The 13,652-nt window shown below is 32.3% G+C and overlaps 1 protein-coding gene across 4 annotated transcripts in view; it reads left to right on the forward strand.

Moving 5' to 3' along the window:
- The window catches only part of RASA1 (RAS p21 protein activator 1), a 371,951-nt gene that overhangs the window by 340,609 nt on the left and 17,690 nt on the right, over positions 1-13,652 (forward strand). For all 4 annotated transcript variants that reach the window (XM_054688108.1, XM_054688107.1, XM_054688109.1 and 1 more), the window contains 3 exons: positions 4,773-4,893; positions 5,676-5,832; positions 11,848-11,935. In XM_054688108.1, coding sequence (XP_054544083.1) covers positions 4,773-4,893; positions 5,676-5,832; positions 11,848-11,935 — 366 coding nt within the window. The remainder of the gene's footprint in view (positions 1-4,772; positions 4,894-5,675; positions 5,833-11,847; positions 11,936-13,652) is intronic.

The following is a 13,652-nucleotide window of genomic DNA, read 5'->3' on the forward strand; positions in this document are numbered from 1 at the left end:
TTTTGAGAACTTAAGTGGTGGTGGGGACAGAAGCCAAGTGACATTGGATCAGAGAGTGAGCTTTCCTTCTCCACAAGAAGTGGAGAAATCAAGCTTAAACCATACCCTGGCTAATCTAGATGAATTTGGTAAATAAAGAAGTAAAATATGACAGTGAATGTTTAAATCTTTATTTGCATATAGTTTTACAGTGGAAAGTTTTGGGCATTTCTGTATATTTTGGGTAAATCAATGGGAAATGGGAAAATGTCATTGATGGGTGAGGAATGGATGATACCTGATGTACAAGGTCCTAGAGAAGGCAAGAGTGACTAAAATCCAGAATAGAAGAGGAAAGATTGATCTTGAACAAGAGGACCTGTTTAATATTAGGTGCTTAATGTGTAGGGTGATTGATTAGCTTCTCTCGCTTCCTCACCTTACTTTCTGAAGTGTGGTGGGGAAAGGTGTCAGTAGAGGTTAGAAAAAGATATTTCAAAAAGAGGATTAGGAATTTTTACTATGTGAAAAATGGAGGTAATGATACCCCAGGGACATCAAGAAAAATTGTGAGAAGTTCTGGGTATGCAACTATAGTTGTACAGTGATTTATAGTGTCTCTAACTACTCAATTTAAAGTTAATTTATCTTTATTTTGCTAGTCCAGGCTGCTTCTATTGAAATCTTGGTTTGGGATAACAAGGATTGAATCTTTTATTTTTTCTATGTGTATTTATTTAATTGTTATTGACGTGCCAATGTTTTCCATCCTTGCTAGTGTTTTTGACAGTATTGTATGTTCCTCTTCAGGTGTAAGTCACCATAACACTCCCACCACTGAACCACCCATAGTCCTCCACCATAGTCCATTGTGCTTTCCATCATCTTCCCTGCTTTTTTCACCCCCCTCCCCTTCCACATCCCCCCTTTGAGAACCACAGATCTATGATCAGTTTTCAAGGGTAAAGTTTGTCTTTGTTTGATTCTCTGGTTTTTCTGTATTCTAGTTAGAAGTGATACCAACCAGTATTTATCTTCCTCTTTCTGGTTTCACTTAGTTTAATTCCTTGCAGCTGCATCCATTTGCTGAGTAGATTTCCATAGATGTATATATACCATATCTTTTTGATCCACTCATCTGTTCTGGGGCATTTAGGTTGTTTCTATATCTTGGTTATTGTTGCTGTGTTGCTGTGAACATATTGGGGTGCAAGTTTCCTTTCAAATTAGTGTTTTTGTATTTTGGGATACCTAGGAGTGGGGTTGCTGGGTCATATGACAGGTCGATTTTTAGTCTTTTGAGAAACCTCCACACGACTTTCTGTAGGTGCTGGACTAGTCTACATTTCCATCAAGCAGTGTAAAAGGGTCCCTTTTTTTACACACTCTCCCAGCATTTGGTTTTGGGTGTGAGATGGTATCTCAATGTAGTGTTGATTTGCATTACCCTGATAAGTGGTGATGAGCATTCTTTCATATCCCTTTTGGTCATCTGTATGTCTTCTTTGAACTGTCTATTTAGCTGCTCATTTTTTGATTGTTTTCATTTTCTTTGTGTCTAGTTGTATGAGTTCTTTGTAGATCTTTGGTATGTATGGCGCGCAGATATTTTTTCAGATTCAGTAGGGTGACTTCATTTTAGTTATGGTCCTTTTTGCTGTGCAGAAACTTTTTAGTTTGATACAGTCCCATTTATATGCATTCCCTTGTTTCCCTTGCTGCTGGGTCATCCCCATCTGCAAAGATAACTCTAAAGCTTATCTCCTTGAGTGGTTTCCCTGTTTTCTTATATGTATTTTATGGTTGAAGGTCTTATCTCCAAGTCTTTTATCTATTTTGAGTTGATTTTTTGCATATGGTGTGAGATAGTGACCTGGTTTCATTCTTTTACATGTGGCAGTGCAGTTTTCCCATTACCGTTTGCTGAAGAAGCTTTGCTTGGTCCAGTGTATATTCTTTGCTCCTTTGCCTCTTAACGAGTTAATTTTAAATGGGTACACCTGCTACTCATTGCAATTAATGAGGGGATGATCATTATTCTGATCCTTAATATAAATTCAAGAGTCATCATAACTGTGTCACATTTTAATGTAACTTCATTTCCTCATGTTTTCTTGGTAGAATGTAAGGTTCTTGAGAGCAGAGGTTTTGTGTTGTATTTCCCAGTACCTAGAGTAGAACCTGGCCTTACTATTCAATATTGAATGAATGCCTGTCTGCTCTCTAGCAGGAAGATTATTTGGGACCTGGAATAATTATCTGGGACCTAGGCTTCAATAGATGTTTGAATTTTAACACTTGTATCCTTCCAAGTGTGATAAATTAGAGAACACAATGGCTAGTTATGTCCTTATATTGAAGGGAAACAGATTAGCTACCAAAATCAAATTTAACATCTCTTGTGATAGACAATGGAGTGTCTTTTGAGAAATTGTACCTCACAATAAAAATAGGTAACATTTTTTAAAACAGGTAACATTTTTTGAGCTTTTTTGGTTTAGGCTCTATTTTTTATATGTATTTAATTTTTTCAATTACTTGATATGGTTGATTCTATAAATACATTTTATAGAGGAAAATTGAGACCAGAGACGTTAAGTAAATTACTTAAAGCATCAAAACAAATATTTGCTTGATATTTCCTTGCTTATAAAGACTTATATGACTTACATACCTGAAATGGGCAGTGGTTTTTGAATGGAACCCATTGTTTATTCACTGTCATGCATTGAACCTGGAACGTAGGCATTTTAATATTAATCTTAATTCCGGATTTCATTTATATCTTTAATAAAACTGATTCCATATTAAAATTACAGAGTTCTAGCTATTGATTCTATTACAGAGTTCTAGCTTTTGATTCTTTTTCATTCCTACTTGCATGATTAAATGCAGTACTTTTGATAACTTTGGCTCATAAATGTGGAGAATCCATAAATACAAACATCAAATAAATAATGCAGTGAATTTTTCTACATTTTCTTCCTACTCTTTCGATACAGATTACCTTCTGTTGTAATAAAATAACGCATGATGATGTCTTTCCTGTTGAGTGACTGACTAGATGGCAATACTATATTTTCTTTTTATCTCTAAGAAATACGTTGTTCGTTCAGTAATTCTTGAGTTTGAGAAAATTCATCAAGAATATCAGCTGGAGCATTAGTCTGATATTTTCCTTATCAAAATCATTTTTATCACAGTAGATCAGGGTGCTGTTGTATATTTTCTTATATTCATCTTCTGATTCTTTTAATAATTGTCAGACTCTGCTGTTAGAGACAGAAAATTAAGAGTTGGGAATTTCCAGCTGTGTTCAATGAAAGCAAATAAAAAGACAACAAAGATGGTGTTTTTACTTTTTTTGTAAGATGCTGCAATACTTGGCAACCTAGTAAGGAAACCAGTGGTGATGCAATAAGAGATGTTTATTTTCACTGTTGCATCATCCTTTAGGGTAAAGGTTGGCAAACTTTTATTATGAAAAAGCCAGAAAATAAATATTTCAAGTTTTGTGCACTATTTGGTCACTGTCTCAACTACTAAACTTTGCCTTTGTTAGTATAAAGGCAGCCACAAACAATATGTAAAGTAGTGAGTGTGATGATGTTCCAGTAAAACTTATGTCCATGAGCAGGCAGTGGGCAGGTTTGCCAGCCCCTGTTCTTTAGGATGCTTGGAAATAATTATTGAGTAATGATAAAATGTTTCCGAGGATGATGAAATAGACTGTTTCAAGACATAGGAAAAATATGATTCACAAAAATCCCACAACACATCACATATTTTTGAAAAGATAAAATGTATCCACGAAATATCTAAGAAAACAAATATTAATCCTTGCAAATAGCTAGAATGGCTCAAAAAATAAACTAAAAACTACAGTTGAATTCAGTGAAACCTCATGGTAATATTGAAGACTGATGTATTTTGGGAAAAATCATTATGAAGACACTTTCCACCTATATTCTTGATGATATGATTTTTTTGGTTGTTAATTGAAGAGATTTAGCATTTAAGACATATATTCCTAAAATCACAGTGTTCTTTAAAAATATTACAGTAAAAAATACAGGGTTATGGGAAAGCTGGTTAGGGCTATAATACTCACATACTTCTTCAGTCACACATAAAAAACCTAATTAAAATGTAGCGTAGTTTTTATATATGCTAAACAGTTAAGAAATGCATAAATTCTGCAATAACTATTCACTTGATAATACTGGCATTTTCTATGTGAAGGTGGTCATTGGAAGGGTTGTGAGTACTGTGAAGTGGGAGGGTATCTAAAAGCAAGATGTTAAGGTGTGGATGGATGAGTATGGAACATAACACTAGGTGAGCTGATGTCTCTTAGATATTTGAGGTGTGTTCTGTATATTCCCATGTATCTCAGTTCAACTGGCTTCAGTTTTCTGCATTCAGCTAGTGTTTCTTGAAGACAAGAGTGTGCACAAGCAAACATGAATTTGGTTTGTGCTTAAACTGGCTTTTAATTATGTTTGGACAAATTCTTATTTTCAAGACAATGAATGCTATTTGCTGTAAAGCACAACACTTGTTTTTGAAAATAGATTATTCTATCTTGAAAAATGGTAAGAGAACCCTTTTGAGAATTTCTTGGGAAAGCAAAGGCTTTATGCATTACATACAAAATATGTATTACATTATTTTAGATTTTAGTATTTAAAAACATTTAATATCTAGACAGACAGTTTTTAATTGGCAGTTTAGTAGATTTTACTTCATTTCTATCAATTCATGAAATCATTTAAATATTTTTAAACCCTCAGGATCAAGAACAAGTACTCAATGATACAGTAGATGGCAAGGAAATCTATAATACAATTCGTCGTAAAACAAAGGATGCCTTTTATAAAAATATTGTTAAAAAAGGTTATCTTTTAAAAAAGGGTAAGTATTAATTTCAGTATTTTATCATTGACATTTAATTAGAAGCATTGTAAATATTGGGGATAAAACTCATTGAGATAATATTTAGTCAGTTTTGACATTAATTGGCCCTTGTTTAGAGTTTTTAGCTAAGCAACCTCTGAAATCTGGAATCTATATTTCCAAGTAGAGTTTTAGTACACATATAATTCCAAGTATGTCTATATATCCTGACCTCAGTTCCAGTGCAAGGTATTTGATTGTTTGCCACTTCTCCATCCCATATTTTTAATTTTCTCTTTTTTTAAAAAAAGAAATTTAACACTTTGTTTCTGTTCCTTTTGTCCTTAATAAACTTTTTCTTTCTCTAAACAACAACAAAAAAAATTTAAGATAATGGTCACAATCATGATATTGATGTTTTTATTTTATAGATTTACTTCAGTTTGACATTAAGAAATGTTAGGGGGCCTGGGAGGGATGTGGTCAGTGGAAGAGTTTTTTCTTATGAGTGGAAAGGAATTACTCCTAAACAAGAATCTTAAAGATTTAATCATAATGAGCTCTCCAAAGATAAAGTCCGGATGTCCTTTCTTGTCATTTACTCCATAATTCATTTTAGCAAACTATATAATAAAAATCCTTTTCTGAAGATAAATTTTATATTTTGTCATTATTATTAAGGTTTGGAATAAAAATTGAAATATATTTAATTATTATTTTCAACATTGATTTTTATGATTTTAATATATGACTTCATAGTTCATTAATTTGCTAAAGTAAAAACACTTTTTTTTAAACAGGCAAAGGAAAACGATGGAAAAATTTGTATTTTATCTTAGAGGGCAGTGACGCTCAACTTATTTATTTTGAAAGTGAAAAGCGAGCTACAAAACCAAAAGGATTAATAGACCTCAGTGTATGTTCTGTGTATGTTGTTCATGATAGCCTTTTTGGCAGGTAAGAAATTTGTTTCCTATTTCTTTTTGGAATTGTTTTATTATAAAATATTGTATAGTTCAGATCATTTCAAAGTATAGCAAACCAATTATGGAGCCATAAGATCATCTAAAATTTTCCCATTTACTACTAGGTTAATTTTTATATTTTATTTTAAAACTTTATTTTAACATATACAAAGGTTTTACCATTGCGGTATATAGAAATTTTTCGAATGACATTTCCTATAGTACTTATTCTTTATGTAACATGTTTCCTCCCTGCCCCTACTCCTAATTCTTTGAGTGACTTTGAGTCTTGTCATCTTTCTCCTGTTGTTTATTTTTTTCTTTTCACATTTTCCTTTATATCAGTGCATCTGTTAGTACTAGGTGCACTTAGTTGTGCTATTAACTTGAGGGGCATGTTCCTAAGGAATTTAACGTGAAGAAATAATTGTAATATAAAAACAATTGTTTAAGTGTTTAAGATTTGAAACATGTCTATTTATTGCAAAGTTTTAAAAAAATTAAATACAAATGTATAAGCTAACGCTAAATCCTGAACACATGGCAAATCCAGCTAACATCTAGTTTTTTTGCTTAAGAACAGTGGTTTTTTACCTTTCACCATCCCTATTATCAATAATCCATTCCAGAATTTTTTATTGTCATCTTTATTACCTATTGGTAAGATTAATAAAACACATAGCAATTAAAACATAAGATTTTAACAACTTACTTTCCTGCTGCTAGATGGTGTTTCTATTAGGCAAATCTAGTTTTATCTTATCGAAGTTGTGTAAACATCAGGATTAATACTTGTAAGTGTTACAGGGTAACCCCAATGTGAAATGGGTTGGCCTGACTCTGGTCCCTAACCTGTGCGCTTAAAAAGGACTTATAATGAGACTCAACTATGGGCACACACAAAAAGGGGTAATAAAGTGTTTATTTACAAAAAGGAGAAATGAAAAAATGAATTTCAGGGAGAGAGAGAAATTGGTGTATGTGTCTTGCCAGTTCCGCTGATCTGGAATCCCAATAGCACCCCGAAAGCTGATGAAAAACCAAGGCCCCACAATGCCCCCATGTCTGGTTATATACCAAGCCTGTCTGCTTAACTCCACTCTCAGTTTCCAGCAATTCTCCCTTTGGTGGTGATGACATTATGGGATTTGTAGTCCTTGCTGTCTTACATCTCTTTGGTCTGGGGTGGTGGTGGGGGTGTCCATAAAACCTGTTGTGGAGTTTGTTCAGGACCTCTTTTCCCCTAGCAGTAGTGCACATACAACCATGTTGTTTCTTTTTTCCAAATTGTGTTAAGGACATACTAGTATTATGTTTAATGTTAACTGTCATTTTTAAAAAGTAATCAGACAGGTTTGGGGAAAGCTTAATTGAACAGAAAGTTTTCCTTACGGCAGTGCTTTTTGGCACCTTAGCTGGTGTTCTTATTCTGAATCACTAAAAGTGAACATAATATGAAGGATTTCATGAATTCATTTGACCTTGATATACCCTTTTCCCCCATTCGTGAACACTAACATCTCATTAAAAAAGTAAAAAAGTTTGGGTAAGAGGATTGCTAGATCTTTTTTTTTTTCCTCCCTTAAAATATGGGAATCTTGGCTGTCGGGTGTGATTGGAGCAGATTTCTGACTTTTCATTATTCTGCTCTGCCTTCCTCCTCTTCCTTCCAAACCAACTTTTTTCTGATAGCAAAGCAGCAGACAGAACCAGAGAAAGAAGTGAGCATTCTTTCCTGTAATTATTGAAAATCTTGAGCGTGCACTATTAAATTACCTCTGAATTAGTCTCTAATCTTTGGTTACCTGAAGTGTAGTAAAGAAAGGGATTACCTTCACAAAGTGAGGCCATGGTGTTCCTAGCCCTGCTGGTAGAAATGATCTCACCCAAAGTTGGTATACTCTGTGGGAGACTGCAATGAATGTTGGACGATAACCACACTATTCACTGCCAAATGTAGATTATTAGTGCCATGAACAGTTGCAAGAGGGTAGAGATTTGGGAGGTAAGCTTATTAAAATAAGTAATGTGGGGGGAATAAAAAGGATTTTAAACTGAGTCTTGGGACGATGGATATAAATTCATTTAGAGCACATCTTCCCACTGTGCTATGAATAAGTTATAAGTGTCCCTTGAGAAACTAGAGGTTGTACATTTTTATTTATTAACACAAAAGTTAAATTGTTTTCATTATTGTAAAATTCATGAGTTCTTTAAAAATAGAAGTAATTTAGATTTTCTTCATTGTTACTTCTTTATGATTGATTTTAATGCATAGGTATTTATTTCTTCACCAAAAAGGATATTTGGTGATTAAAACTGGAAAGTTGATTAATTTTGTAAGATAAAAAATAATGGCTTTAAGGGAAAAAATTCAAGCCAATAATTAATAAGAAATTTAATAAGAAATAAATTTACTACACCCAGTAAATCTCTTCCTCCCAAAAGTATTTTATTTGCATTAAAGTTTATTGAATAAATCACTGGTGTTAAGCACATTGTGCTGGCACCATAACACTAAAAAACTGTAGGCTCCCAATGAAAGTTTCTTCTCTCATTCCCTCCTTGCTCATCTCCTCCTCGCATAAATTTGTTTCTACAAATCTACAGTATCTGGTTATACTTGGGAAGCTTGTTAGGAGATTGTGCAATTAATAGCTTAAAGCAGAATGCTTCATACAGAATTAGAAAGATGCTTGTTTTACCAGTCTGCATAGAAATTGCTAATTCTGAGGCTAAAAGGGAAAAGAAACAGAAGACGTACCACTTTCAATAGTATTAGATTGTGTTCAGGCACTATTAGTAAATTAGGTGAATTAGATCCAGGGATTACATTTTCACTGCAGACTGATGAATCTACAGATAAGAGCTTAGATGTAAATTATCAATACTCAGAAGTAAATTACCAGTTACTCAAAGAAATACCAAAAGAATTCAAAACAGTAAATAAATCCTTTGAAATACGGATGATAATATCTAATATTTAAGTTGATGATGATCAAGATAAGGAGTCCTTTATGTTCATGAGACTTCATAATAGGAATATTATCAAGAATGGATTCTTGAAAATAAGCAATGAGGAGAATCTCTTAATATGTAAAAGTTTCTTTCTAGACCTGCATTCTACATTAAATAATTTAAATTAGAGGTTCTAATAAAATCCAAGCTACTTCAGCTCCATGTGTTTTTTATGGGAGGATATGGGGTTAGATAGAATACCACTATACTGTTTGATACCAAAGTATATAAGCTGTCCCAAAGAGTTTTAGTGAAATTTATGATATATAGAAAAGAACTTTTGGTGAATGATTTGCACCAGGTTTACTGAAGAATGGGTGAATTTCCTCAAAATTAGAAGTACAGCGTAAGATATTAATGTGTTCTGACAGTTTATGAATTAAAGGCAGAAATTTAGCTTTGGAAAATGAGATTATAAATAATTCACTAATACTTATTTAAACAATTTGTTTTACCATTATTTTGAAGTACTTTATCTGAATATGTGCAATTGGATTGAAAAGCTGTTTGCACGCTCAATGGAAAGGTGAATATTATGCTTGCCAATTACAAAAAGAACTGCTAAAGTTAAAGATCAGATCTTTGAAGTACAATTTGTATAAGTAATAATACCCAATGCTCTGACCTTTAATTTTAAGATGGAGACTAATGTGATGGTTAATGGCAGCCCTCTGCAATACATGGTGTGTTGCGTGCTCAATCCATGTCAAGGAATGTTGGGTAGTGCTGCTCATTTGGCTGTTTGCCTGCACCACCACATTAGTTGCACAGCTATCCAGTTTTCCAGTTTTTTCCTCAGCATTATTAGTTGGTCACTAAGAATTCATATTAAACTTCTGATTTTAATAGTGCTTTATCTTAAATATTAAGCTTTTCAGAAAAAACAGGTTAAAGATAGTTCAGTTACAGTTACTTACTGTGAATTTATTTGTAGTCATTTTTATACCTTTATCTTTTCATACCCTGAATCTTTCACTGTGGCATTGGTTTATCTTCACTTAGGAATGATGGTTTTCTGGTTGTTACATATTAGGTGGGCAGTTACTTTCTTCCAGCATTTTAAGCACTGTTTTCTGCCTTCCAACATTTTCTAATTATCTTACTTTTAAAGGTAATGTATCTTTTTTTTTAACAACCTGCTATAAACTTTTTCTAAATTTATCCTAATGTTTGTAGAGCTGCTTCAGTTTGAGACCTCTTTTTCAGTATAGATATTTCTTGGTTAGGAAGTCATAGTGTTCTTCTGCCACATTCTCTTTCATCTTCTGGAATTCATTTTACAATTTGTATATTCATAGTGTTTGTCTTGTGTCTATTTTATACTTTTCTGGGTTTTTCTTTATTTTTTCCTCTTTGTGCCTCAGGCTGGATTTTTTTTTTTCTGATTTGTCTTTCACTTCACTTTTCTGTTCTTGCAGTTAAATACATTTGTTTTGAAGTCTTTATTACATTTTCCAATTTAAAAATTTCCATTTGTTCATTTATTGATGTAATTATCAGGCAAAATTCTTTATTTTCCGTTTTCTTAAACATTTTAAATTTAGTTATTTTAAAGTTGTGTCTAACTTCAGTATCTGGATTATATGCAGGTCTTTCTCTGATTTTTTTTTTTTTTTTTCTTTTGGCTTTCATTCATTCTGATTCCTGTTGGATGTACAGGAAAGTTTGACTAAATGATATTGTATATAAAAATCTGTAAAAACTTTGCATAATGTTATTGCCTCCAGAAAAGATTGTTGTTCTTTCTGCCAGATAGATTAGTGGTAGTTTATTTTTATTCCCTTAGGGATCTTATGGAGGTATTTGGTCAAGATTTTTAAAGACCTGGAAGAAATGAACACATTTCTGAATTTCTACCACTGTGAAGCTGTTATATGTCATCCTGATTAGCCTTTTTAACCTCTTACTGCTTTCTGCTTAGCATCTCATTTTTTTGCCCTACACTGTTTAGGAAATGGTACACACCTTGAAAAGCAAACATACTGAAAGGAAAATCTGTGAGGAATGTCAGACTCATCTCACTATGATCTTGACCATTCAAATCTTTGTTGCCTTGGTTACTCTCCAGTGACTTCAAATAGTCCTGTTTTGTCTACACTTTACTCAGCTAGGAAGAGTAGTCTGATACAAGCCACTTCCAGAAAAAGAAGTTTTCATTTTATATTTCTCATAATTTAATGCCCTTTTTAGAAAAGCATGAAATATTTTTAATATTAAATAAATATAAAGCTTGACCTCCTAACACTAAAGTGTAAGATACAATCTGGCTAAAACAAAAACAGAAATAACAATTACTAAGTTCCACAAACATGAAGGTCTTTACTAGGCATTTTAGAAACACTTTAAGTCCTTTTGGAAAAGACAGCTCATCTTCAAAATGATATAAAATCTTACCTAATATTTCACTTATGTGTCAAAAAATTATGCTACAGTGCAGTCTAAATAAGGAAGAGAACTAATATTTTCCATACACCATGGTTAGGTCATTTAATCCTCAAGACAGTAGTATGAGCTTTTGATATTTACAATTTAATAGATGTGGAAATGGTCAGTTGTAAAGGATTTGGAAATAAATAAAATTATAGGGAAAATTAAAATTATATACAGTCTACTAATGAGACAATCCCTAAGAGCATTTTTAATTTTAAAAACTGTTGTCTTTTTCTAATGCATGTAATTTATATTTCATTCTGAAACAATGACTTTAGTAACATTTGCTTTAAAACATGTTTAGATCAGCTATGTGCGATTCTAGCACTTGTACTTGAGTTTGTTACCATTTTTAGTGACTTTTAGTGTAGTTAAAATTTCACAATGAAAATTTTATAAAATTTCAGTAATCAAAAATTTTCAAGTTCATGGCGCTAGTACAATGGCATATTAGAGAATTATGCTAATTTTATAAAAATTATATAATTATGTTGTAATTCTTAAAAAAAAGTATACCATTTTTTTAACTTTCTGATAACTTTTTTGTTTTATTTTAAAGGCCAAACTGTTTCCAGATAGTAGTTCAGCACTTTAGTGAAGAGCATTACATCTTCTACTTTGCAGGAGAAACTCCAGAACAAGCAGAAGTAAGTTTAATTATTTCTTAAACTACTGTAAACTGTTACTTAACCCAAGTTTTCTTTCTGAATAGAAGAAAACTACTTACATTTAAGATAAAGTGGCCAAAAAGGGTACCTGATGTATAATCATCTTTTTAAGGAATGAGAAATTTCATGTGTAAAAATTTTTTGAAAGAAATGTACAGAAACGCAGTGAAGGCTTCTTAGGAATGAAAACTTCATTTTAAGTTGACCTTTGATAAAATACTCTGTGCTGTTGAATCCAGCTAAGAATGGATCACTTAAAATCCTTGTAGCAGAAAGGTTATAGATATTCACAGAATAATCAAAAGGTAAGCCAGCTAGTTTTGCTGATAAGCTTTGTTATTTTTCACTGTGGAACTCCATGTCTAAAATAGAAGTTCAGTCATCAAAAGGAAAAATATTTTAGGAAATTTCTATTTTCTTTAAGTCTAGATACGTCTACTTTCAGCACTAGCCATTGAACCTATATGCAATACTTAAATTTTTTATTTAATTTTTAAGTAATGCTGTGAAGAAATAATTTTTTAAAAATATTTTGATTTCTTTAAACCATATTATTTTTGGCATGTTTAGTGATACCTTTTAGAAATATGGCAACTGAAGTTGGTTAAGACATCAAAGAAAGTGACTTTGTTGGAAATAGAAGATAATTTGCCAACTCTGGATATAGGGCAGATTACTCTTAAAACTGTTCATGCTGGCATGGGCCTCTCAGTTACAAAAATATCCTAGACTCTAGAACAAGCTTGATGAATGAACCATTATGCTTTATGACTCATACTTGAATGTGATGTTTCAAGTCTGTGCAAAATATTTCAGTTAAATATTCAGTATATAACACTTACAAACTTTGTGGATAGGTATCCCTAATATTTAGATGCAAAAACTAGGGCTCAAAGATTTTGGTAATTAAACAGTTTTTTTAAAACCTGAGTTAGGACACTCCTATCTTCTGGTTATTTTACCATGTTCCCTTTTTCTAAATGATGTATTACATACCTTGACTTTGCAGTATGTTTTGCATACCTCATTTAGTTATGTTAAATAGAACATTTTCTTACTGTACATATACTCTTTCCATGTTCTGTATTTCAGTATGTCCCTTAGGGTTAAACAAACAAACAAACAAACAAAACCACTGGTGTTTCCAGTTTCTATTACTTTGGTGCCTGTGGGTCTCTGATTACTTCTATTTCTAAAAACTGTAGTAATTGATTTGGTCTTAATTTATTCCAAGACACTCTTTAAATGTTGACAGAGTCCAGATTCATTGGCTTAGTCAATGAACTAAAGACATAATTGAATAAAGCAGTTGTACAGAGCCAAAGAAAATATTTAGATTTATCTTTGATAGAGTTGTTTTCTTCTTTTTCAAGAGCACTGCCTAGACACTTTAAAATTTAATTTGAATATTAGGCTGAAATATTTTTTAATCTAATGTTATATTTGAAAGGCTAAGTATCCCAGCTCCCCTTATACATTTCTGCATATATCATTGTCTAAGTATAGAGTGCTTGCTATGAAATCATTTGCTATTTTATCAGTTGACTTTATAATCAGCCCTCCTTTCATAAAATATGTTGTTGAATTCTTCCCTATGGTGCCTCAAGTATCACTGCTGAACTATACTTAAATTTCATTTTGGCTATTTAATGGCCACTCCTTAAATACATAACATTAATTTAGAGATTCTATGGAA

The sequence above is a fragment of the Talpa occidentalis genome, unplaced genomic scaffold (genome assembly GCF_014898055.3).
Source record: "Talpa occidentalis isolate TD23 unplaced genomic scaffold, MPIMG_talOcc4v2.1 talOcc4.6, whole genome shotgun sequence".
NCBI lineage: Eukaryota > Metazoa > Chordata > Mammalia > Eulipotyphla > Talpidae > Talpa > Talpa occidentalis.